This window comes from Argentina anserina, chromosome 1, assembly GCF_933775445.1.
Source record: "Argentina anserina chromosome 1, drPotAnse1.1, whole genome shotgun sequence".
Classification (NCBI taxonomy): domain Eukaryota; kingdom Viridiplantae; phylum Streptophyta; class Magnoliopsida; order Rosales; family Rosaceae; genus Argentina; species Argentina anserina.
In genome coordinates, this window is record NC_065872.1 from 2,188,546 (window position 1) to 2,215,050 (window position 26,505).

A 26,505-nucleotide genomic window follows, 5' to 3' on the forward strand; every position below is an offset into this window, starting at 1 on the left:
GTTTCGTGATACGTCTACTTAAAAAGTGCCAAATGAGATAATGAATGTGTTTTAAGTGAGATGAACAATATTTCCTTCTTAAAGTATGCATACGATTTCGGTAAATGATCATTAGATTTTCAAGAAGCATGTACTTTCAAACGTTACCATCTTTTCCTACGGTGGGTGCCGGAAATTAGTGGTAAGAGAATAGGCTTTAAGCTATTTCGAGAAAAAGATACAGTACATCCATTTAAAAGGGTGTCTAATCATCACCCTGAACTTGATAAAAACCTAGATCCCACGGCAATGTTTATTTGATATGAACCTTACTACAGTACAATATCTTATGAAAATGATTGGTTGCTTTTTTGTATATTGGTTATAAATAATGCTTGGTCGGTTTTATATATCAAATTGTCAAACAACAACTCCATAACAACCACAATATAATTTATAAGATTAGAAAACTCACCAATGAAATCTCATTCTAAACCAATTAGCCGTGCAATTTTGAAAAAGATTCACTTGTAAACACAACCGCTAATCATGTTATACTTCTAATTGACTTCATAATCCCACATGTGTCTTAAGACAAAAACTTATTAGCTAAGTTAGCTGGTTCTTTATTGAGTTTATCCGATCACTAAGTGGGTAATCATAGCTCATGTCGCACAAAGTCTGAAAAACGAAGATAAAGGAAATGTCAAATGTTCTAAAAGGATCCAAGATTTACAGAGAAAGGAGATGTGATAGGGACAGTAGCTATGCTTTCATCATGCTTTGAACACACAAGATATACAATCTCTAATTTAGAAAAAGTAGTGCAATAGTGACTTAAGACGCCTCAGAAGAAGATACAAGAGGCATCGATATTACGATTTCGACATCAACTATAGTGATATATCAGCCAGTATTGCAGTAGTGGAAAGATGTAGAGCTTTGATTGTAGAACAAATAAATAAACCAAGACCATTGTTTTCACGCTTTATAAAACTACACAGCTTTACAAACTATGGACACGAGCAAACTAAATGTTCCCCATAGCTGGTAACTTACAGTTCAATCTTTGAAATATGTTTGGAGAGAGGTGGTTTCCATACTTTGTAGCAGTGTAGTAACTCGCAGGAGGAGTTTTCAGTATAAGTACACTGCAGCAGAACACCAAGTCAAGTTAAAATTGCATGATTCTTGTAACTCAGAGGTCACTAGATAGGCACAGTAGATAAATGATGTTACTGTACAAGTGTAACCAAACCTCAAGCAAGGAAAACGGTGAAACATCAAATCAACTCCTTCAAAAAATCCTCACGCCAATGCCGACTTATCATTCTACCAGATTATATCAAGTACTTGAAGATGAAACTAAGACGTTGTGCTCATTTAGATTCTTCTGGAATCGAGCCAGCTGAGTCTGCAGTTGTAGAATTCCTGCTGCCTTCTGGGAGAGTATGGCATCCAATTTGAAGATATAATCATCGAGTCGGTTGCCTGGTTGATCCGCTTCAACCAACAAATTCATCTCCTGGATGACTAAACCCAGTTAAACCACATTAAAACATAACACCAACAAAACTATGCAGAAAAGAGTGTTGCTGACCTCCCTAACAATATTTATTGTCTGCTCTACTTGTCTTCGGTGTGCAATAACAAGGTCATCCTCTTCCTAAAAGCCATCATACCATACTTAGTAATCACAACATACTTAGTAATTCGATGATTTGTACCGAACTCAGTGTTTGAAATCTTATGTTTTTACCTGCAATACAGCAATAAGATCATCATCAAAATTAGAGTTGATAGCCTCAGAATCAGGCTGATCCCTCCATTTCACCTGACTGCCAGTCTTTCTCTTTTCCTCCACAGTCTGGTAGCTTTGTACCCTCTTACTACTCACCCGTGATGATTTCTCTTTCTCTGTCTGATCAGAGTAAATGTCATCTTCGCCTATGGTAATTTGATCACCTTTCTGATCCTTATAATATTCTGAATATACTGATGCAGGCAAGCGCCCATCTGCCCTTCCACTGGGTACGCGGTTCACAATGCACTGCGGGGAGGGTTCTCGGTCAATCTGTTTGGACCAGAAGGTGCTCTTTTCTTGGGGAACAGCAGGCATGTTATCCTCAGAGGTTGTGTCAGTTGATGAAGACAAGGGCAATGTTGTTGACTCTCTAAGGTTTGAAGATGAAGATAGTTGTTGCTTTCTGGAGCTGCTCCCTTTTGATAGACTCTTCACTCTGCAAGCAGCACATTTCATATGAAACATGTTATAACTTGTACAATCCTAGACAACAAGAGAATCCACACTGCTTTGACATTTAAAAGGGAATACCTGTCAGCATATCTTAGTGTGTTAAGTGTGTGTTCACATGAACCTGTGCTTGGTGAAATGCATGATATCATGACTGTGCGCGAGTCGCCTACAAATGAATCTCTTAGAACTTCAGTCAGTTTACTCCCTCTAAAAGGAATGTGACCTTGGTCGTTGTCTAGAGCTCTGATGCATTCCTTTAAAGCAAGTAAGCTTTTATTAATTTCAGCACCTTCCATTCTGCAAGAACAAAAGTATTTGATCATCTTATACAACACACAGATAGGGAATATAAATGTGATAAGTACACGGTTAAGTCTCAAGGACCCTGGAGATCTCTCCCAGGAGTACCAACAGACTCATTTACCCTGATAATGCAAATAATGATAATATTAAAATTATTCTTATCAATTAGACCTACACCCAAAAAATACCCACCTTGTTTGTTTATCATTATCTGTAGTATCTGCACCACGTTCGCTTCCAGCAAGGTCTATGAAAGATAGCTTTCCTACAAGTCTGGCAGGCTTTGATTCATTTCCATCCACTGATCTCTTGATACAAAGCTGAAGTATGGCATGTGACCGGGACGATTCTTCATTTGCACCAGTTGTACCAGTACTTCTTGTGGAATTTCCTTTCTCAATCAACTCCTTGACTGTCTCAACATCTGACACCCTGTACTCTTGCAAGCCAACGATACATACTTGTTGTTTGCCATCCTCCCTAATGAAAAGTTTCCTGCAAAAGTGAAATTCCTTCTGGATATCAGCCTGATGCTGAAACTTCTCTTGGTTACTAGAATGAAAGAACTTACTTTCGATCATTTAGAAGATCAAAAAGCTTTCCGCCATATATCTCGAAGAAACTCACGAATAACTGAAAGCCTTGGTTTCGGTAGTAATTAAGCATTAGTCTTAAGATATCTTGGGATGCTTTAAGGGGTAGTGGTTGCATGGTATAAGTCTTCCCACTACCTGACAGAGAAAAATAAGATCAGATCAGTTTTACATGTACATTATAAATAACAGCTAGAAGTGAGAAACATAAACCATTCAGATTTGGAATATGCTTTTAAGAGAAGGCAAAAAGGTCTACTCTGACTAAGCAGATTGGAGATTAAAGTTTGAATGATGATTTCAAGACCTGAACAAATTAAAGGAACTCGTATGCTGATTTCTTTATAAATTTTGATTTTTTACAAGAACACAATCATTCAAATCCGTAGGAATGTCCTTGAGGGATCACCTTCTTATACAATAACACTAACACTAAGTATGAACAATGCCATAAGAAAGACACAATAAGGGAAACTTACATGAGTTACAACAGATGTGATGTAAAAATTTGAGTAAGTGACATGTACTAGGTTTTGGTAAGGAGATAATACTTGCCTGTTTGCCCATATGCAAAGCAAGTTGCTTTTGTTCGTTGGAAGATCAGAGGAACTATGGGTTCCACACTTTCAAAGTATACCTAACCAGCAATAGACTCATCATTAAAACCAATCAACTGATATAGTAAACTGAAATCAAACTATGTAATAAACTCACTTCATCATTAGACACATCTTCATCCAGAACAGCATCAAAAACAAATTCATGTTTCTCCTCGTAGGCTGTCAAGTCAACCTGCAGACAATTGTGAATTAGACTCAAAAGACGCTTGACTTTCTAAGTTCACAGCTCAAGAAGCCGAACATTTTCATTTATTGAGAGATACCAAGATACAATGCTCTAATACGATAATTCATTTCTGGTAGGATGGGGATTCAGAAACTACATCATTTTCCATTTCTGGAAGTTTCTTGAGATAAGTTTATTGAGAATTGCCCAACTTTCAGAACAGAGAACTGGGAGGAGTAGAGGTGTTAATTCAATATGTTCAGTCTCTCACCTCTCACACATGACGATAGATGAATGCTTGCCAAGCATGCGCACATAACAAGACTGAGAAAAATAATAATTCAAAAATAGAAAACTTGGTCCAGCAGAAGCTCACCTTGAGTTTTGTTTCATGAACGGTGACAGCATTAGAAATTGGTTCTATTGTAATGATGTCTTCCTCTTTCTTTGCAATTTCCTTTTTATTCAGTGGCCTCTTGCGCACCTGCATAAGAAATCAGTATTACAACTTCATTCCAATCAACTACTCAAAACTCAGAAGATCACATTTGAGTGATTTGACACACAACTCCGACCTTGAACAACTGCAAATTCAAATTGTATCACTTGAATGAGAGCGATACATACCACGACTTTGATCTTGGCAACATTGTTGGCCCTCTCTTTATCTACTGTCACACTCTTGCTAAGATTATTCTCAGGCAAACCCCGCGATCTGCCTGTAAGTTTGTTGGTGGACACAAACGGCTCAGAGTCATCGAAACTCTTCCCATGAACATGCATCTAGCAATATCATACATATAAACACACAAACATGAGCAAATGGTAAAAGAAAATCTACATTTCTACTCTTTACCAAGCACGCATCAGCAAATTGCACACCGCAGAGTTCAACATCTCTATCAAATCTAATATCAGCATCAATAAGTTTCATGTAAGCAATGCAAAGAATCACATCTTTTATATATATTTATTTTTAGTAACAGAAATTCTATTTATGATCAAATTAAAACAGTGATGGAAATTCAAACCTGAGGCAACAACTCAGTATCAAAGGAATGCAGATCAAGCAAGCCATGGCTATACTCAACCGGATCATCCCCAAGCCTTCTCATGCTCGACGACCGCGACACCATCGCCGACGCCTCCGGCGACCGCTCACTTCCGCCTCTCTGATAATTCCGGCTCCCTTTCGTTCCGTACACCTCAAAATCCTACAAAACCAAAACCAGAATCAAAAACCGAATCCGAAATTCTCAACTATAAACGACGACAGCCGCGAAATGTTACCTGCGAGAGGCCGGAGGACTGGAGCCATCTGGACGACGCGTCGGCGAAGAAGGTCTCCGAGTACTGCCGCTGGTGCTGCACCGCGGAATTGGATCGCGTCATCTGTCTCCCCACCGCGTTCATCTCCGTTTACTTATAGTCTTGCACCGGAGAAACCTACAAGCTCGGAGAGGTGGCGTTTGGGAGAAGCTTTGTGGTGGTTGGAGGATTTGATTTTTTTTCTTTTCTGGTCTCAGAATTTATCATTGAGAGGAATTTGAAACTTTTGAAAAAGAAAGAGAGGCTTTCAGGTACTGAGAATGGGACAGTGGTACAGTACAGTACAGTAGCTCTGGGAGGAGTAGAAAAATACTGGCGCGTGTTTCCACGCGAAGACGGTGAGCGGCGGGGGGCACGCATCTACTTCTTTTGATATGGTTTAATGCCTCGGGCGGGGTTTCATGGCCTACACGTCGTTTTATGAGTGGGAATAAGGTGTGCTGCGGGTGTACGGTTTAGCGGTGGAGTGTGGTGTCTGCGGCGTGGATCATTGGCAGAGGTGGTAAATGGGCCTAAAAGCTTGAGTTTGGCTCGAACCCGATACGTTAAAAATCTGTCCGGTACGGCCCGATTCTGTTATTGTAATGGGCCTGGCCGGGCCAAGATATTTTGGCTCATTTGTCCGGCACGGCCCGAGTCTGTTTTTAGTCCGACACGACTCGAACACAATTAATTCATGGGCCGGTCCGTTAAACACATAATTTTATATTATTTATATCAATATTTAAACAATTATCATTATTAAACTTGAATATTATATTTTTAAATTAAAATATATTGATTATTTCATTATTTTAACTACAATATTTCACAAATATTATCAAAATAATGAATAAAACGTCATTATTTTGAGATACGTAATAGTTGAAAAATAAGATTATAAAACAAATATTAAAAGTACATAATTTTTTATATTTTAATTGTGTCATATAATGTTAATGGGCCGGGTCGACCCGCTTTTTTGCCCTGCCCAACATCATGAGCACGGTTTTGACCCGTTTAAAATGTGGAGCCTATTAAAGTGAGAGAAGGAGTGACACGGTTCATTATTAAAAATGGAAGGTCAGTTGAATTGTGGAAATATGTCACGCTTTGGGGAAAGAGGTATGTTTGGAATTGTGGAGGATTAGAGAAAAGAGGGAGGGAAAAACTTGAATTTGAATTGGGGGTTTGTAATGTGTCGGTAAGATGATTCTATATTGGTATAAACATTCCTTTACTTCGCAAGTTTGACCAGTTTCTGATTTCAAAATGAAGGTCCTTGTGTGAGCAAAATGAGCAAACCAACTCGAGATGATTTGCACATGAAACGTATACATGTGAACATTTCATTAACATAGGGTGGGTGAACTATGATTTACACATCAAGCGCAAAAATCAATGTCAATTTGCATATACGTAAGGAGATGGAGACACACAATGAAAACTACAAAATTGAACCCTGCCCTTGTTGACTAAAACATCTAAACAACCCAACAAAGAAAACAAACATATTTATGCCAGATGAATTACTCCGTAGTATGACTGGAAATCAAAATACAAGAGAACTCGAGAATCCCTAAAAACAACATCAAGTCACTAAACTCATACATGCTATACACGTGAACAATTGCCCTGGTTTTAATATCAATCAATGAAACAGGTAAATAACCCAATCAATATAACTATTTACGCTATAAGAATCACTCTCATGATGTTCTAAAGAAAATGAACCACAGTTAAAAAGTTAATCTTTAAATTTTCTCCAATATCTCCTTACCAGTGTTTGATGTGAAAATGATTCTAAGGGATGAGCAAACCAACTATACGGTGTGTGTTAGACTCTTCATAATAATTTTCCCTACATAATCATTTTCCTTAATGCATGAAACTTTATATCAAAAAGCCACAAAAATTATTCTGCTTTACAATTTGTATGTAAGGTTTGCAGTCTTTCTGTCTTTCATAAGAAATTTTTTCCTACATTTTAAAATAGAATGCTATAATCATACAAACATTGTGACATACATCACAATTTCAACATGCATTTTGTGTGAAGTTGTGAACTAATCTCAACTCTCTCTCTCTCTCTTTTAAGGGTTCCCGAATTCCCAACTCGATATAAGAACAAAAAGATATTAACTATTTAAATTTTATGATAATTGTGTGTTTATTGACTCATCTTTTCTTTTTATTTTGAATCGACAATTACAAATCCAATCATGAAAATACATACTTCATGATATATTATTCATTATTGGAGTAGCAGATAGGTTATCTACCCTTGCTACTATAACATTGATGATTATTGGATTGATGTTATTCTAGATGTTCTCTTTAAGGATTGTTGTAACATATCATGACATTAATAATAATATAGTTGAGAGAGATCCTCTCGTGTAACGGGCTTCCCGTTTTAAAAATAAAAATAAATATATATATATATATATACATATCATTTTCTCAATTCCCTATTTCATCAAGCGCGCGCGCTTTTCTCCCACTCAAAAATTCAGAGAGCGCGAAAATGGCCCAAGCGGCGAGGCTCAGCCTCCGACTGCAGAAAGAGCTCAAGCTCCTCCTCTCCGACCCTCCTCCCGGCGCGTCCTTCCCACTCCTCTCATCTTCCTCCTCCTTATCCACCATCCACGCCCGTAACTAGATCCGCCATTTTAATTCTCTCCAGTTTTTTTTTTAAAATTTTATTTCCGACTACTAATAAAACTGTCTCGCTTCTCTTTTCAGAGATTCAAGGCCCGGAAGGAACCGTCTACGCCGGTGGGCTGTTCAACATCAAGATCCAGATACCGGAAAGGTCGGTTAACCTAATTTTGTTTCAGTTTTAGGGTTTATATGAATTTGGGGATTTTCTCAATTTTGATTCGCAGGTACCCGTTTCAGCCTCCAAGTGTGACATTTGCAACGCCGATTTATCACCCGAATATCGACACCGGTGGCCGGATCTGCCTTGACATTCTCAATCTTCCTCCTAAGGTCAGTGAATTTTGTCAGTAACCACAAGTAAGATGTTAAAATGAGGCTTAGGTTTGATGATCTAATGATATTTGTTCATTCAGGGAGCGTGGCAGCCGTCGTTGAACATTTCGACTGTGCTCACGAGCATCGGTTTGTTGTTGAGTGAACCGAATCCTGATGATGGCCTTATGTGTGAGGCGGTGAGTATTTGTATGTGATCATTGAATGGTTGTGAGTCTTGGGTCTGTGAATGTGGTGTATTGGTTAGTTTGATTGAGTATTGTGTTCTGTGTTTGCAGAGTAGGGAGTTCAAGTACAATAGACAATCATTTGATCAGAAAGCTAGGTCTATGACTGAGAAGTATGCCCATGCTGCAGCTAGTGGGAGTTGTGTTTGTGATGGCCAATTTCAAAGCCTTGGAAATTTAAGCATGGTATGAGCTCATATTTTGTCAAGAAGTTTACTCTTTTCGAGGTGAACCCGTGAAATGTGTTGATGTGAGTCTGCTGTAAGTCAATCAGAAGTTGATTGAGTCTTTGTGGCTATCAGTTTCCTAAGTTAACTTTTGTGGATGTGAGGGATTCTATAGTGTTGAGTTATCCGCTTATATTTCTGCCAGGTGCAGCTGGAGGTTAAAACATCTAGCCATGGCTTAAAACATGATGTAAATCAGTCTGTAACAAGTCATAAGAAGTTAACTGGCATTAGTAGGAAGCTGTCACTGGAGTCCTCAGTCCCGGCATGTAAAAGAGATGCTCACAAGGAAGGCAGGGAAGCGCCTAATGACCAGATGGAAGTTGAAGGAACAGAAAGGTTGCTGAAAGATAATCCTAACAAGTGCAATCTAAGTCAGGAGATAATATGTGGGAGCAGAAGGAAGTTATCACTAGGAGCCCTGAGCCAATCTCAGGAGAAAAGTGACAATGACATAGAGAACATAGATCACTGTCGATCAGTGGGACAGCAAAACCTTCCCGTGCCATCTTCAGCGTCAGTGGTTCTGCTATCTGGAAACACTTACAAGGAAGGACTTAATCCGAGTCAAGACGGTAAATTTGTAGGTCACAACATCAACTTGGGATCAAAGAGGCTGAGGCAGTTTGGGAACATGCAGTCATTGGGTTCAATCAACACATCCCAAGTAATTGGTGAAAATAGAGATGAAATGATTGTTACCCCTCAACCGCCACCTCCTCATTCCCATACCAATGTGTTATCTGAGCCTTTGCCAGCAACCTCAGCTCTTGAAAGTGTTAAACACCTACCAAGTAAAGATACGGTAGATGAAATGGGACACAACTCTACTGATACAAGTCGCAAGAGGCTTTGTTTAGCTGGAAAGAAGCTTTCACTTGGATTTAGAGGCTCATCACATATGCAGGGAAAGGACAACAAGGAGAATGTGTTGCCACAGATGAGCAAGTATACTGGCAGTGGAGCAACGGATGGTGGTGAAAATGCAATGCATAAAAAAATTGGGATTGCTCAGTTGGAAGAGAACAGCAGCAATATGCTTCAAAATTCCCACAGTGTCTCTTCAAATCCATCCAAGTTCCTTCCAAAGCAACACCAGGACTTCAGGCCAGCTGAGAAGCAGCACCAAGACTACCCTGACATTATTGGAGCAACTAAGCAAACGAAAGCTGAAGAACCAGTAAGACGTGAGTCGGAGTCAGTAATCGTGTTGGACAGTGAAGACAGCGAGGAAGAAAACACTGGACGTGTGAAATCTAAACCAGTGCTAGCACGAAAGCGCCTGGGAAGGTGGAGAGTAAGAGCCTGAAAAGTGAAAACCGACAGACTCCATTTCAAGTTAAGGGGGTGTATTCAACTCTGATTTCAAATGATTTTGATTAATTTATTATAATCAACGGATTCTGAAAATCCATTGATTATTTCAACTCCACATAGATTCAGCCAGATTTCATTGTATTGTATTGACCAGATTTGTCTTGATTTGCTTGGATTTCACAAGTGCATGTATGATTTTTATATTATTAAATAATAAAATATAGAACATGGAGAATTAATAAGTTGGTTATCTTTTTTAACAAATTACAAAATAATAATGTATTTTACAAAGTAATAAAAATATAAAAACAACTAAATATACTCATCCATTCCGACCTCATTGTCATCATAGTTTTCATGATCCCTCTTATTCGCATTGTTCTCATTATTTTCATTCGCATTGTCCTCATTATTTTCATTCGCATTGCCTTCAATATCATTGTTATCTTCTTGACTTTCATTATCACCATTCCGTGGTCTATTTTCCCACATAGCTTCAGCAATAGTTTCCAAGCATTAGCCTATGCTCTTTGTTGTAGTTGACTTTGAGAAAGTAGTTCAAGATTCTCGTCTTCCATACCAAGTTCTTCATCATTTTCTATTTTATGAGAAAATTCATCGGAACGACATTCTTTATTGCAACTATTAGTACAATTATAAAAACAACCATCATTTCTTTTTTGCCTACAACAATTATACCAAATCACAAGAAAAACCCATAAAATTGATTTGAGCAATTAAAATAAAACACATGATTAAAATAAGAACATAAAAATTTTCGATCTTATTAAGAGAGAGAGAGAGAGAGAGAGAGAGAGAGAGAATACATCAAAATCTCATGTCTAGATGCTTGATTTCTAACAAGCATGATATAGTGTAAAAATACTTCAAAATCCAACAAAATCAACTAATAAATGAAATCATTCAAAATCAATCGATTTTTGAATACCACCAGAATTCATGGGAGTTTTTGAAATCTTAATTGAATACCTTGAGATTTCAATGGATTGTTTAAAATCTTAATTGAATACCACAAGATTTCAAAAAATTCTTCAAATACAAGAAAATCCTATAGAATCCTAGTTGAATACACCCCTAAGCTTGTTTGTTGTTAGCCTAGCTTTCATCTACTTTGGTATATCTTTATGAAACAGTAACCTTTTACTCCCAAGCTCGCTCAATTTACCCTTGGGGAGTTGGAGTCGTTCTATCCATATGACGAGTCTTCTGTGTTTTTAGTAATTGTGTAGCAAGGAAAATGTTGCACTTGTTTGATGTTTGATCTAAGCTTATGGGCCTGGAGAATTTAAATCGGGCCGTAGTATTGTTCTAGTCAGCCCAAACAAGAACAGAAAATAAATTGGAAAATGAAAAACAAATTAGGTAGAGAGGAGTAGAGGTAAGAGAGCGTGTGGGTGAGGCGGTTGGCCTCGGCCTTTCATAGTTTTCATGTCCTTTGTGGGCGGCCGAAACTGAAAGCTCAAAGACGAAGCAGCCAACCTCAAACTCAAACTCAAACTCCAACTCAGAAAGATCTAATGGCGTCTCAAAGCCTCTCAACGATTAGTTTATCGCCCACTTGGAGTTGGAGAAGACAACCACCTTCAGCTTCACCCACCACTTCTTCATCCGCATCTTTCGCTTCTCGCCGCCGCCGCAGCCACGTCGTCCGTATGGCCCCGGAGGAAGAGAAGCTCACCCGCCGCAACCCTCTTGATTTCCCAATTGTATGTTGTCTTCAGTTTGTAGATTCAATAGCTTTGTAAATTTTTAGAAATTTGGAGTTTGTGATAGTGGTGGTAATTTTGTGTTTTGGGATTGTAGGAGTGGGAGAGGCCGAAGCCGGGGCGGAGGCCGGATATTTTCCCGCAGTTTAGTCCTATGAAGACGCCATTGCCGCCTCCGATGCCGTATGACCCGCCGGAGGAAGATGAAGAGGAGGAGGAGAAGAAAGAGGAGGAGGAAGAGCAAGAGCAGGAAGAGGACTCTCCGGAAAAGCTTGACCCAGAGAAGAACAACTCTGTCTTTGGATTCTGGTAAAACCTGGATTTGATTCCCTTTTTGTATCTCTGAGTTGAGGCTGTTGGTACTTGTAGTGCTGTTGTAGTTAATAAGGAGTCTGCTTCTGTATGAGTTGAATGATTATTTATGATGATATGTGATGGTGTTTTTTTGGGTATGAAATGGTGATTTTCTTTTGAATGAACTTCGAATTTACATTTTTATATCAGAACCAACTCTATATTTGCATTGCTAGCGTCTCTTTAGTGAAATCCATTTTTAAGAAGGAATGCTATCCTAGGGTTGCATGAATCTTTATCTAGCTTCCATCACGGTTATGGATACACCATTTATAGATTCAATATCTGACCTCCCATCGGGTAGCGATGACCCAGCTTCACTTCTAGAGGTACCATAGGCAGGTTGTTTTGGATCAGGCAAAAACATGATATCGCTTGTAAGCATGGATATCACTTCTGACATTGTAGGTCGATCCATTGCATGTTCTTGAACACATAAGAGCCCCACATGAACAAACTTTGAGACTTGGTCCTTGGGGCATGAGTCCAGTGATGTGTCTGCTAGGTCCCGACTATCACCTTGTTTCCACAAATTCCAGGCCTGCAATTAAGCAGTTTATGAAGTATGTTAGTCTTTCGGCTTTGTAGTTGAAATTTAATGCCAGTTCAGATGCATCTTTGGTACTTACAAGTTCAATAAGGCTGAGAGCAGTAGATGAAACAAATATAGTGTTCTTTTTTCCACTCACTATCTCCAGCAGTAGTACTCCAAAGCTATAAACATCTGACTTCTCTGAGAAGATGCCATTCATTGCATATTCTGGAGACATATAACCACTGCATAGAATCATCATAGAGAATTTAGAGGCAGTTCAAATTAGAAAAGCAAGTCTATAAATTTTAGATTACCAAGTAACTGTGAAAACTGCTTTGGACTTACTATGTTCCAACAACTCTGTTTGTATTTGCTCTAGATTCATTCTGTGTGAAAATTCTGGCCATACCAAAATCTGATATCTTGGGATTCATGTTTCCGTCAAGTAAAATGTTACTAGGCTTCAGATCTCTGTGTATAACTCTAACTCTAGAATACTTGTGTAGATAAAGAAGTCCTTGTGCAACCCCTTCAATAATGTTGACACGTCTAGGCCAATCTAAAAGCTTCCCTCTGATGGAATCTGCAATAGTTGAATCCATTTCGTATGCTTAGTGATAGGCGCAGTTATGATACAAAAGTTGCGCAAATAAGAGATGAAGGGGACATAGTGAATTAGTGAGTCTTTCACGTGGAGGGTTAGGGTTTACCAAAGAGGACAGCATCCAAACTTGTATTTGTCATGAATTCATAGATCAAAATCTTCTCTTCTCCTTGAATGCAACATCCCAAAAGCTGAACAAGATTACTATGTTGAAGTTCAGCAATAAGTGTAATCTCGTTCATGAATTCTTCTAGTCCCTGTCCTGAATGTCTTGAAAGTCTCTTTACTGCTACCTCTTCCCCACCTGGCAGTACCCCCTGCATTCATTTTCAAGTCAGGTACCAATTCCTCAGGTAACTAATTGTTGGTAAATGCCAAGATTTTACCTTGTAAACTGGTCCGAAACCACCCTCTCCTAGTTTGCTGGCAAATGAAAACTCATCTGTTGCTGCCACTATCTCCGAAAAACTGTACATCTTAAACTCCTGTCCTCTCCTTTTGCCTATTTTGAGCCTGTATATTTCCTCAATCCCGGTAGTTTGATGCCCCAACTCAAGTAATCTGTGGTCTTGACTTGTTTCCACCTTTGCTGTATCTGATGAATGCAATGGTTTGAGTAGCTCATAGTCTTATATATACAGATATAATTCTCAAATATGAGGAGCAATTCTGTCTGGTTTTTGCTTACCAGTCTGTTGCCCAAGTCTAAGTTTTATTTTCTTTTTGTAGCTGTAACACAAGTAGCTTGCAAGTAGCAGTGCCACCCCAATTAGAATGCCTGTGATGCACCACATCCACCATCTTTTCCTTGAACTCCCATCTAAACCCAATCAGAGTGTTAGCATTAAGTAGTTTAACAGCTGATCGATCAGGTTAGTGCTGCAAGAAATTCAGAAACAGTAAAGAGCTGAGATGAGAATCAAAGGTATATGTTCAGGCAGGTATACCTTTGGTCGCTATTGTTAAGAGATAAGCAACTCCAAAGTAATCGCTCCGAACAAACTTTACTCCTTCCTTATAAAACCGACATCCAGATCCATTCTTGTTCATTGCTTCATAGCCAATACAGGTGCAATCGCTCCAGCAAGTAGCGTGACAATCACTGAGAGTCAGGTTAGTACTGTTATCAGTGTGTGTTGATTCAGTTCCATTCAGATAGCCTTTTGTTCGAACAAACAGCTCAGATCCATTCCTGCATTCAGAGGCCTCTTCCTCTATGCACACAGCATCTGGATATTTAGGGTTGAATATGCAAGGACCTATAGCTGTGGTTTCCCATATGCTACCGTTTGCAGATAGAACTGACTGCAATATTTGCCCCCAAGCATTCAGTTCCCATCTTGATATAGTAGTATTGTTTTCAGGCTCATCTAGAGTGAGATTGTTCTTGAGATAATAAGAGAAGTACTTTTCCTCACTGGTTGAAACAAAAGTGAACCAAAACAAATCATCCCTTTTTGTCAAATCAGGGGCTTGCTGAAAGTTTCCATTTTCCCAGACTCCACTTCTCCAGTATACCTCCTCTCGCCGCCAGACGATCAATTCGTCAGCGCCACTGGGATCAACACCGAGCTTGAAAGCCCCGGGTACAGGGGACTGATCACTCAACCATGAAGTTATAGTCCAATTCTCTCCAGTCTTGATGTTCCTTCCTAACTTCATTCCAGGCAGCAATGTGTTTGTTGCATTCCTAAAACTTTCCCATATAACACTTCCAGGTGCTCCATTTGAATCCAATTCTCTCAAGACAAGATTTCCAGTACCGAGTAAAGAGACAGTGACATTACCAGAAATTGTTTGATTGACGTCTGACAGATATATTAGGCCTCCATCATATACGATCTTCAACTTCCCTTCGTTATCCAACATAAACACAGCAGATGAATCGTTGATCGGGTTTTCCAGGTTCCCCACCCAGATTGCATCAGGATGATTTGGTAGTTTGCTGTACCATATTCCCAAGAAACGATTAGTTGTAGCACCAAGGTCACTAACAGAGCCAGGACTGAAGAATCCCAACTTGTAGAACCCATTATCCGAAACCAGATGATCAGAAGCCAGGTCACTCAGCTGTTGGCCTTGCTTCATGTCAGCTATCAGTGTTTCTGCATAGGAAGAAAATAAAGACTGCATACAAAAACATGATAGAAAGAGAAGCAACAGGCTTCTCAGTGTAGCCATGGTCTCACAGTACTGTTTGCAACTTGAACACCTTTTCTGTGTTCAAGACTAGAATTGTTGGTAATTGCTTGCACAATATAGATACTGCAGGGGACTAGTGATCAATATTAAGTTGGCATTGTGGACTAGTGATAACTGTGAGATAAGGATCTCTTGGACTGGTTCTTTGATTACTTTGAAAATTATACAGACCGCTACTGATGATGCATACGCATTTTAGTAGGTTCTGTTGGGGATACGCTATTAAAGTCATGGCTACATCATTATCCAAGTCATATGAGCCTAACATCACATCCTTAATCGCATTCTGACCCATATTTAACTACTGGAAAATCCAAAATTTCAAAGAGTTACCATTTCTTTTGAATAAGAATAGGTCATGGTTCCTCTTTTTCAATATAAACACCAAGGCAAGTGTGTTTGTTTAATTTCCTACCGGAACAGGCGAATAGCCGCCACAGAAGGGTCAAAGTTGTTTTAGTTTTGAGTTCCTAGTTTGAATTTTGAAGCGTAAATTTGCATGCTTGCTTTCACAGGAGGAAAATTTTAGATTTTTGAAAGAGATTTGGCTCATTGCCTTTGACCTATGCAAAGTACAGTTGCCTGAGGGACATAGGGAGGAGAAACTCTTTGACTTGGTATGAGACTATGAGATGGGGATGTAATGCTTTAACTTACGAGTAATGTCCAAAATTTCTCTTTTTAAGTAATTAATCATTCTAGATTGTTGAACTTTCTGACTTTCACACTAAGAAATAGAGATCCTCTAGCAGACAAACAGTGGACAACATTTGTAAGAATGGATATGACTTCTCAGTTCTGACATGTCAGGTCTATCTACTGTATATCTTGCACACACAGCCCGTCACAGGAGGCCTACTGAGTTTCTAGTTTGCATGTAATAGTGTTCTCTGCTCGCAACTTTTACCTTGAAAGAGTAGGAGTATTTTGAACTTACAGAAAAAGAAAAGTTCCTTCCCTTTCTCCTTATAGTGAGTTCTGGGGCCAGTTTAAAGCTTCCATTTTCCCGGAATCAACTAATCCAGAAAACCAACAATCGCCCCAGATGATGAATTGGTTGATGTCAATTCATGCCAGGATTGAAAGCACCTGGTAGAAGAGTAGAAAGGTTGCAATGACATAATAAGAAGCATAATAACATGATAAAGTATCTCCTCAGTTTAGTCGAGATTACCAAAGGTTGAGACTATAAAATTGCTCAAATAAAAAACAAGGTGAAGAACTCTTCATAGAATCTCCCAATTTTCGAATGATTTTTTTATTATGATACGCATGGAAGTGAGTTGGGTTTTGTTTGATAGAAGGAACAGAAACTCTCGAGCAAGGCGTTGGGATTTTGGCCAATAGTGACCTTAACTAGTTGAATAGGCCATCTATATTTTAAGTGTGAGTTGCACAAGCACCACCCAATTTCTGCTCTTGTCAGAGTGCCAAACACCAAAAACATATAGACGGGTAGGTCGGAATGTCCGCTGAAGATTGACAGATGCACCAAAGTCACCTCTCAAAACCTCCAATATGTCTATTCATATTCCAACTCCCTCCTCCTCGCTCTCCTTCCTCCCCAAGAAACCATGGTATGCACGATCATAACCGAAACCCAGATTCTATTTTCATGATCATATCTCTTTTGGGGTCTGTGTTCTAGTCAATGTGTTTAGCTAGTAACAGATCGTATTTCTTAATATGCAGTCTCTTAGCCCATTGATGTTGCGGTCACTGGTGAGGCTACTAACATCACTGGTTCGTGATCCGGCTGCTTCAGTCACAACCCTTCTTTACCACAGTGAGCTTCTACCTCAGAATATCGTGCTAGAGAGATTAGTTCGACACGAATTGCTTGACCAAGAAAACTATTTGTTCCACTTCCTGGTCAGCTTTCTGAGATGTTTTTGGTAAGAGTAGCTATATAGGACTTGGTAGTTCCAATACAGGAGCTGGCAATTTTATAGTAATCGCATACCATTAGACATTAGTTAGTTCTGAGTTTTTGGAATTGAAATTGCTCTGTCTTCAAATCTTAATGAGAAAAGTATCCTCGCTCTTGTAATGTTGGTGAGATATGCTCGTTTTGGATATTACTTCATTTACTTGTGTAACGTAATTGCAAACCATAGGCGTAAAAGCCTTATCAATATATCCCATTCCCAACCCTTCATATCCAATTCACCTATTGGATTTTCTAGTGAAACTCCCTGGGTTAGATGTTTGTGAGAGGCTCTTGTTAACCAAAGTTTCATCATGAGCCTCACTTTAGTGTTTTATGACTTATGAGAGACACTCTTCCAACTTAATAGCCTAGATGATGTCTTTTTTGTTTTATGTTTTATGTTTTAATTGCCCCTCAAAATTGTCCCGGCGTCTGAATTCATAATCTTCATGTTTGTTTATTAAAAAAACTATAATATTACCCGATTAAAGAGAGTATAACTATGATGACAAATTGAGGGAAGGAAGAACAAAAAAATGAGTCAACCTGAGTCAATGCCTCCTCCATTGTAATGATGGAGATTGTTATATACGGCAAGAAAGTATATACGATTGCAATTTGGTAAAGGACGTTCAAGAATCCTCAACAAATTTAAGCAATTAATCCAGGCCTGAATTAGTGCTTTGCATCAGCTGAAGGTTTGATAAGAACTCCAGCTGTGATCTCCTTAAATTTGGATGCTGATTGATATGCACAGGTTGGTAGATTGGGTTGTGATGTGGTCTTTAATCTTTATGACCTCAACAGACTGAAAAAAGATGGACAGAGGAATATGAAACATCCTTTTCAGAATTCAAGAATGAGATGAGTTCTTGACTCATGACTTAAACTCGAAGCAATGAAGGGAAAGGCATCCTGCTCCCTTTATTTGATCAAAGTAACATGGGTTTGCTTAGTTTATATTCTAAGAGGACAATTAGAGGGGCACTGATTAGGTTGAGGTCAATGCAATGCCTAATCCACACTGTGTTGTCTGTCTTATGCAGATGTGGAAGGGATACTTTAAGGTTTTGTCTCTGATTATACTAATGCCTAAACCTGCATCAACCTAATCTAACATGTATACCATGTATTATAGTATAGTATATCTGAATATATACGTATATCAGTAAATTAATGCCTATAATTTTGATAATCATAGTTAATTTTAATATCAGTAACTTCTAATTTGTGCGGCTACCTGAAATCTTAGTTAATAAAATTGTTGAATATGAAAAAAGTCTAAATGTCTGAAAAACATATTCATATTAATATAACATAATTAATTACTTGCCATACACCTACCATAATATAATGACACTAGGAGGCCAAGATGCATGTAAGGATCACGATCACGATTTATGGATGCATATAGATCTCAATTATGTTATCCCCTTAATCACTCACCAAGTTAATTATCACAGTGTGTGATTGTGCTTCATTTCGTTAATCCATTGACTGTTATTAATGGATGATCGCACTGACCCATGCATAAATTCAGATTACATTATCAATTAACATCAATCAGAAACACCCTGATCAAGATCCCCCGTCCCATTTAGGAAACCTTTTTAATATCTCGTATAATTCCTCTGCAATACGGTTAGACTTGCCGTTATCAACGACCTCTGCAGAACCAATAAAAAATTAGGAAATAAATATTCTCCCAATAAAACCAAAAATTCCAAATAAAAAATAAAAATAAAAAAAGGAAAAATGATTCCATCTGGGTCCCGCTCAGCATATTCCATCAACTCTCCTTGACTCACGCCCACTCCCTCCACTACTCTCAATCAGTATATAAATACATCCAACGACCACAATCACCCAAAGCCCCCACCCGCGCCGAACAAACGCCCAACCTTCCCAAACTACCCTCCGTAACGCCAAACCGACTGGGGCCAGCTCACTCAAGCGGCCGAGGGCATTACAGTCAGAAAAATATCTCCGTCGCCGTCAGTTTTTAGTTTCTTCAAGCTCTCTCTCGTTTTGAAAAAGCGTCCTGAAGTCTCAGAGCGAACGACTATTAAATTCTGAGGCCTCCGATTTTCTTCTTCTTCTTTGCTCTTTGTTCTTCTGATTGTGAAAACTGATAAGCTCAGTAGAGCTTTGCTGTGGTTCATGCTTCTTCTCCTCGCCGGTTCGAGTCGCTGAGTCGAATCGTTCTGAGCCGGAGAAAATGCTCGACGGACTGCTCGGCCGTGGATTCGGCGCCAAGTGGTGAGCTCTTCAGATCTATATCATCATTCTCTGTTTAATTTATGAAAAAAAAAACTGAAGGTGATTTGAATTTTGATGCATGTGTTAGTAAATCGCTGATTAAATTGACGAAGAGTCGGATCGATGTGATTCGGAGGAAGAGGAACGCGTCGCAGAAGTTTTTGAAGAAAGACATAGCTGATCTGCTCGCCAATGGCCTCGATATCAATGCTTACGGCAGGGTGAGATCACTCTTCTTCTTCTTATTCTTCTTCTTCTTCTTGCTTTTTGTTTTGCTTTTTAGTTCTTTAATTTGATTTTAGGAGCGATTAGTTTCGGTAATCTGTTAGGTTTTCCGAGAAATTAGGATTTTGACATATTGTTGCTGTTGTTTTTTTTGGGATTATTATTATTATTAATTTGAGAGGATTAAGGAATCGGTATGTTGTGGTTTATTGGATTGTGAACAATTTCCAGGCTGAGGGGCTGACAGTGGAGGTGATACTTTCGTCGTGTTACGATTTCGTGGAGAGATGCTGTGATTTGGTGTTGAAGCATCTGTCAGTTATGCAGAAACAAAGGTATGCTGCTCCTCTTGACTATAGATTGCTTGCTGCTGGTGTCTAGAGCATGTGCATCGTCTAGCAGCAATGTGCATTCACTTATGGCCATAGAAATGTTGGTGTGTATAAGGAAAAGAACGAAAGAGAATTAGACTGCCGTAGATTGGCATTGGGAGTTTGATTTCGTGGACTACTAATGTGTATGGCACATTATGCTGCTAGTGTAGTGAATCACTACTTCAGTATGATAAGTTCCTTAGATGTCATGTTTCACTTGGTTGATTAATTTGTTGAATGCGATGTAAGATTGTACAAACATTGATACTGTCGGGGTTGAAATTGAAACTCTGGCTGCAAATTTAATAGACATTTCTGCTGTCCCGCTTACCATCATGGGGGATAGTAGGTGAAAGACATTTTGATATGATTAAAGTAGTACATAACATCATCGATTCATGTGGGACAGGTTGTGATATGATTGCAAAGACTTACTGGGATAACATTAATTAGGATATGGAACTTTAGCTGATTCTATCAAAACTACAATCTGTCAGTTGACCTTAAAGATTATAACGGTGTACATCAGATAGATGGTGCTAAAAAAAATGACTGTCTTTCATTAGTGAGTAATACGGATGACAGATTAACTTATTGTAATGTTTACATTGCTCCATTATGTCATTGCAGGGAATGCCCTGAGGAATGTAAGGAAGCTGTTGCATCACTGATGGTTGCTGCTGCAAGATTTTCTGATTTACCAGAGTTGCGTGACATTAGGAAACTATTTCAAGAGAGATATGGGAATTCTCTGGATTACTGTGTGGATCAAAAGGCAAGTATCTATAGACGTGCTCTTGATGAAATTTTATGAATCCCTACCTGCTTTGTTACTGACCAACTGAATGTCTAATTGATAGTTTGTTGAGAACATAGCTGCAAAGCCTCCCACATTGGAAAAGAAGGTTCAGTTAATGAAAGACATAGCATTAGAGTTTTCAATAAAGTGGGACTCCAGTGCCTTTGAGCAAAGGATGTCCAAACCTCCTGCATTTGTACAGGTATGGCCTCCTGTGGTGTTGTAATAGAACCTGTACCAAATATTCAGATAAAATACAAAGTCCTGGGATGTCAAAGTTTCGTGAATTTATGTTTGGGAAAACAGTATTGCACTTTCGATTCTAAAGCGGCTGCAAATTTGCAGGACAAGCCAAAAACTTATGGGTCTTTCCCTGTTGCTGATGATAAAGGAAAATTGTCTAATGGGAAAGGTGCAGCACCAAAAGGGGATAGGCATGATCATCTGTCGACAGAAAGGAGACTTGATCCTAATGGTGGCCATAAATCACAGAACAAGGAGGTTTTTGCCTTGAAGAAGGACGAGCTTGATGATCAGACTAGGCATAGACCTTTAGGTAAAGAATACAAGTCTCTTAAAGGGCGGGAAGGTAGTCTCAAGGAAAAAGAGGGCCATGGCATCTTGTTCCAGGAAAGGCGAGAAGTTGCTCACAAGTATGAACCAAGAGAGGATGCTCCCCCAGAACCAGTCAGTGTAGGTAGTTCGTCTAGGGGAAAAGGACTGGAAAGGCAGTATGAGGCGGACAATTTTGTTCCTAAACGAGAAGGCCCCATCACTCCATCTCATGTAAAGCCAAATGTTGCTGAACCACCCGTAAGAATTGATGGTAAATATTCATTTGCTGGAAAAGAAGAAGGAACCCCTAAATTGAAGGCCTTCTCCAACTACCCCTTTCCTCCTCCTTATGTAAAATCTAATGTCAGAGCAAAAGACAGAAAACATGAAGTCAGTTTGGGTCATGATAGTTCTCAAGGTACTGGCATCTCTATGGATCCTTCCGCATATAAGAGAGACTTTGCTGAAAATGTGGTGGAAAAGGTACAACTAGTTCGTGGTCATGAGAGGCCTGCTACTGCAAAAGTTGATAGTTATGATCATAAGGAGCAGATTTGTCAGGATGATATAGCTATCAACAGTATACCAAAGTCAAGATCATCTAGAAAGAAATACTCAAGATCGCGCTCCTCTGCCAATGATGCTGGCAACAGTGAAGATACAGAAGTTGTGATGAGCAAACCAAGAAGCAGGAGTCGGAGAAGGGATGATTCAAGAAGAGGCCTACAGCTGTTGTTTGATGATGATCGCCACCACAGGAAAGACGACGAAGAGAGAAGAATTGACGAACTGCTGCTTCATTACAGCACAAAGCCATCTGACTTTGAGCCAGGACAGTCAAGAAGAAAGTCAAAAAGTCGTCATGCAAGCAGAGATGAGCGTGGTGATACTCATGTTAGATCCAATTCCCTTCCTCATGAACATTCAGGTCCATCAGAGACGCCGAAAGTATTCGCTCGTGCATCTTCCTTTCAACCAGATGGCTCCAACGCTAGACACGTGCATCCCAAGCTGCCCGACTATGAGGATTTAGCTGCCAAGTTTGCAGCCTTAAGAGGAAGGTAAAGATTTAAGCAATCGGAAGCTGAATTTTACAAGCACGATTGAAAACCACTGCTTCTCATCCCTGTTCATTCAAGAACAAAACCACTGCTTCTCATTGCTACCGAGTTAAATGGCACACAAGCACCCCGGCACCACATGGTTGGCCTCTTTACCTCACACTGAAACCCTAGCAATAAGAGAATAGTCCTTTATCTCCTGCAATTTATGTACATTAGGTTCTATACTGAGTTTCATATCATATTCACTTTTCATTGTAACAGTGCTAACAGTGTGCAGCTTTGACAGTTAGGCAATCTCCAACTCACTCAAGTTAAGGGTTAAAAAGACTCTCCAACCCACTCAAGTTAAGGGTTAAAAAACTCTCATTTAGCACTCAATTTCCAACTCTAAGTTAAAGGCTAAAAAACATTAAGTGAGGGTTAAAAGACCTTGTTAAGGGCTAAAACATTTTAGTCTTTTGAGTGGAGAACAAATATAATTTGTTTATTCAATAGGTCCTTACAATTTATCAACTACATTTAATTTTAATGATTAATATAATTAATTTTAAGTATGTTGATTGATACAATAAATTTTCATTTTAATTGGTTTATATAATAAATTTTAATTTTGAGGATTAAAATTAGGAAAAAATCTATATGTGTATATATATATATTAATGCGATATTACAAATCTTTGTCTTTGATTAGTCTCCAATTACATTTAAGATGACAACACATTTAATTGATCATTTTTTCTTTCAAGTTATTCGAAATAATAAGAGGTAGATGAATTCGTAATGTCATTGTTTCATTGTTTTTGTTAAATATATACTATCACATCAAATATGATTGAGAGAAGTGAAAGACAATAATAATTTCAATTAAAATGTATAATAAATGTCAGAACTAATTTTTTAATTATAAAAATAATTTATTTATTTGAAATAAGAATCTAATACAAAATTATAATACTTAAACATATAATAACTACTTCAAAATTTAAATTATAATTTATGGTAAAAAATTTAACCTTATGAGTTGAAAACGATTGATGTCATATTGATAAATAGTTTAATCTTTAAGATTGGAGATGGCCTTAGAGTATCATAATTTGACAGGAAGAATGCTTGTTATATCAGAGTTTAAGTTTCATAGTTTTTTTCAGAACAAAACAAGTGTAATTTTTATATGTGTTGCCATCTGGAATATAGAGGAGTCGAATTGACTACATTGACCTCAAGTGTCGGGAGCTCAGAAGGAAAAAGCCTTTACATTCCCCTATGTCTTTTTGCCCTTTCTAGATTCCCCTTCCCATGGTCATTTCCTTTTCAGAGCTCTAGCTAGTACTGTTTCCCGCCAAATAAAAGCTTTCCCTCCCTTCAATATAACCCAGTACCCTCTTATTACTGCCCTCACATTTCCACTGCCGAGAGAGAGAGAGAGAGAGAGAGAGAGAGAGAGAGAGATGAAAGGCACATCCAAAGTGATAATGGGGGCAACACTGGTCATGGTGGTTAGCCTTGCTATAGTCTTGGGCTTGATCATGGTTCTCCTAGCCGAGCTCTACTGTTCACTCTTGCTCCGCCGCCGCCGTCAGCACAAAACCGGCAGCACCAACTCCATCGTCAACACTGAGCTCTCCACCACCACTGTCTCCGCCACGAAAGCCACTACCACCACTTTCTCTGCGGAGCCCTCATCACAAACCCAAGGCCCTCCTCTAGGCAGCTTCTTAGGCGTTCTTCGAGCTCCCAGAAGCTTTCTCTTCCCATCTTGCAAAGAGGAGTACAATGCAGAACCAAAGAAGCAACATCACTCCCACCACCGTGTCCTCGACATCCCAAACCAAGAAATATCAAACGAAACTCCATCGATCTCGGTAGCAAATTCACCACAGCCAAAGCAACAAGACCCAGTTCAAGCTGGTACTATTCCAAACACTGCTGGAGAAGATCATTTGGTATACATTTCCAATCCGATTTACGACAACGAAGCAAACAGAGCTAGCAGCAGTACTACAGGAGCAAACACTCCCTTCGAAACCCCGGACACATCACCGTCAAGACTAGAAATGGGGGGTTCTTCTTCCAGCTCCGGTGAAGATAACGATGAGGTAGCTCAACCTACCCCTTCTGGTTCTGGGCCTTCCAGCCCAACCACACCTCCTCTAACTCCAATGAAGACGCTTCCCAAAGAGGCATGCTCTGTTTCTCTCAGAGATGCAAGGTCTCTAGGCACTTCAGGTAGTGATTCCAACACTAACAATGGTAACTCATCCTCATCTTCAGGCTCACCTTGTACTTCTCCTTCATGGTGATTGAAGCTGTAGGGTTGTTTTAGGTAGTTCACCATGTCTGTAATGTTCTACTGGGAAAATAGTAGAGAGAGAGAGAGAGAGAGAGAGAGATCACCCAGATGAACTTTTTTCACTGCATGCGTGAAAAGTCATGGTACCAGAATAGAGCTGCTTCTAACTCTTGCTTTGTTTTCACTTGCTTTTTTGTAATTGTTAATGGGAAGCAGAGTCTTATTATGGCAGCAGTAGAGTACATAAATTATAAGCCTCTGTTTTTGTTTTTGGGATTGTGAATTAGTGAGAAATGCACGTGAAGTCTGAGCCATGAAGGGAGTACACTAGATGGCAAAGCAACAAAATTTGATGAAATAAAACACAAATTGGAAAAAAAAATGAAGGAAAATATGTCTCTCTGTCTTTGAGAGACCTCGAGTCGTGATCAGTGTGCAAGTGAACCCTAAATTAAACAGAAACTGTTACCTATGGGGTGGCACTGCGTGGTGTTTGTCCAGTTTGATAAGGACGAGACTTCTTGGGTTTCCATGAAATGAGATGAGAGCACCATTCAGCCTAGAAGCTTCACTTCTGTGCATGCACTCTGCATTTAATAGTGCAATTCAGTAAGGAATGTGGCCAAAAGAGTGCATGGCCTCTGCCGAGCATTATTTCATGTGTTCCGAAGTATTGAAACTCTAAAATCGAGTCTATTGGAGAGTGTTATGTGCGTTGTAAATTCATTATAAAAATTTGATGTATGTTATGATTTGTCCAAAACTAATTCCATTATGAATTAAGAGTTCTACATATAAGATTAATATGGACATTATCATCTAACTCAATCAAGATCTTGATAACTTGTAATATACAAGCAGATTAAGCAATGAGAAATCAATCAACTTAAATACCAGATCCTTAACATTGGTATCACAATGTATAAGACATGGATCCAATTATAATAGTTTGACATATCTAAATGACATACATTAGGAAAATATGATTCTAGGCTTATTAGTTTCCTTTATAGGAGGACACTAAACCTAAGCCACTCATGTATATAAATTATAAAATGGTCTTTGTACAAAAAAAAAATTTTAACTGGTCCTGCACCCTCACTCTTTACCAACAATACAATATTAGTCCCATAGAGATATAGAGAGAGTGAGAAGTACACAAGATCAATTTAGAGTCAAAGCTTAGGTTTACATAAAGAAAACTAATAAGCCTAGAATCATATTTTACTAATGTATGTCATTTAGATTGATATATCAGCTATTATAATTATAATTGGATCCCTGACTTATACTACATTGCTGTTGAAAGTGCTTTTGGTTAAACTAACATTAGAAACAAAAGGGCCTTTTAATCCCTCTAGTTTGTCACACAAACTAGAACATCACAGATATACTTGGGGACATTTGTTTGGCTGTATCTGACTTTTGATCATTGGATGCCATTTAGGAGGTCCCAAAGACCCAAACTCTCTCCCTTACAGATTTCAGAGAAGCTGAGAAGCATCTGACCATTAAAAGATATCCAACCACAAGATGGAGGAAACTGAGAAACGTTGACCGATGGGAAATAGAACCAAACCAAAGTCTAGGGGG

General features: G+C 38.9%; 6 protein-coding genes and 1 long non-coding RNA gene across 7 annotated transcripts; 5 read left to right on the forward strand and 2 right to left on the reverse strand.

Annotated features, from left to right (window-relative positions):
• Window positions 1-901: 901 nt before the first annotated feature.
• On the reverse strand, window positions 902-5,480 carry LOC126805004 (kinesin-like protein KIN-13B). Its single transcript, XM_050532091.1, has 12 exons — window positions 5,209-5,480; window positions 4,950-5,132; window positions 4,546-4,701; window positions 4,295-4,402; window positions 3,847-3,924; window positions 3,688-3,769; window positions 3,111-3,270; window positions 2,732-3,034; window positions 2,315-2,533; window positions 1,739-2,219; window positions 1,580-1,645; window positions 902-1,504 (listed from the first exon to the last, which is right to left on the reverse strand). The coding sequence occupies exons 1-12, from the start codon at window positions 5,329-5,331 to the stop codon at window positions 1,325-1,327; spliced, it is 2,139 nt and encodes a 712-aa protein (XP_050388048.1). The 5' UTR covers window positions 5,332-5,480; the 3' UTR covers window positions 902-1,324.
• A 2,243-nt stretch (window positions 5,481-7,723) lies between these two features.
• LOC126793189 (probable ubiquitin-conjugating enzyme E2 37) lies at window positions 7,724-10,015 on the forward strand. The gene is made up of 6 exons (XM_050519645.1): window positions 7,724-7,880; window positions 7,972-8,041; window positions 8,115-8,220; window positions 8,304-8,402; window positions 8,502-8,636; window positions 8,823-10,015. The coding sequence occupies exons 1-6, from the start codon at window positions 7,754-7,756 to the stop codon at window positions 9,984-9,986; spliced, it is 1,701 nt and encodes a 566-aa protein (XP_050375602.1). The 5' UTR covers window positions 7,724-7,753; the 3' UTR covers window positions 9,987-10,015.
• Window positions 10,016-11,419: 1,404 nt separating this feature from the next.
• Window positions 11,420-12,200, forward strand: LOC126790172 (uncharacterized). Its single transcript, XM_050516325.1, has 2 exons — window positions 11,420-11,721; window positions 11,819-12,200. Exons 1-2 carry the CDS (start codon window positions 11,533-11,535, stop codon window positions 12,032-12,034), a joined length of 405 nt encoding a protein of 134 aa, XP_050372282.1. The 5' UTR covers window positions 11,420-11,532; the 3' UTR covers window positions 12,035-12,200.
• Window positions 12,201-12,310: 110 nt separating this feature from the next.
• On the reverse strand, window positions 12,311-15,433 carry LOC126805072 (G-type lectin S-receptor-like serine/threonine-protein kinase B120). The gene is made up of 7 exons (XM_050532169.1): window positions 14,162-15,433; window positions 13,903-14,034; window positions 13,601-13,809; window positions 13,321-13,531; window positions 12,956-13,193; window positions 12,705-12,852; window positions 12,311-12,616 (listed from the first exon to the last, which is right to left on the reverse strand). The coding sequence occupies exons 1-7, from the start codon at window positions 15,393-15,395 to the stop codon at window positions 12,311-12,313; spliced, it is 2,478 nt and encodes an 825-aa protein (XP_050388126.1). The 5' UTR covers window positions 15,396-15,433.
• A 1,415-nt stretch (window positions 15,434-16,848) lies between these two features.
• LOC126790176 (uncharacterized) lies at window positions 16,849-17,477 on the forward strand. Its single transcript, XR_007671698.1, has 2 exons — window positions 16,849-16,993; window positions 17,109-17,477. It is a non-coding gene; the product is annotated as an uncharacterized LOC126790176 (long non-coding RNA).
• Window positions 17,478-19,443: 1,966 nt separating this feature from the next.
• Window positions 19,444-22,838, forward strand: LOC126785286 (uncharacterized). Its single transcript, XM_050510926.1, has 6 exons — window positions 19,444-19,605; window positions 19,694-19,826; window positions 20,062-20,165; window positions 20,835-20,979; window positions 21,065-21,205; window positions 21,349-22,838. The coding sequence occupies exons 1-6, from the start codon at window positions 19,565-19,567 to the stop codon at window positions 22,621-22,623; spliced, it is 1,839 nt and encodes a 612-aa protein (XP_050366883.1). The 5' UTR covers window positions 19,444-19,564; the 3' UTR covers window positions 22,624-22,838.
• A 1,201-nt stretch (window positions 22,839-24,039) lies between these two features.
• On the forward strand, window positions 24,040-24,985 carry LOC126796543 (uncharacterized). Its single transcript, XM_050523359.1, has one exon. The coding sequence runs from the start codon at window positions 24,071-24,073 to the stop codon at window positions 24,920-24,922; it is 852 nt and encodes a 283-aa protein (XP_050379316.1). The 5' UTR covers window positions 24,040-24,070; the 3' UTR covers window positions 24,923-24,985.
• The last annotated feature ends 1,520 nt before the right edge of the window (window positions 24,986-26,505 follow it).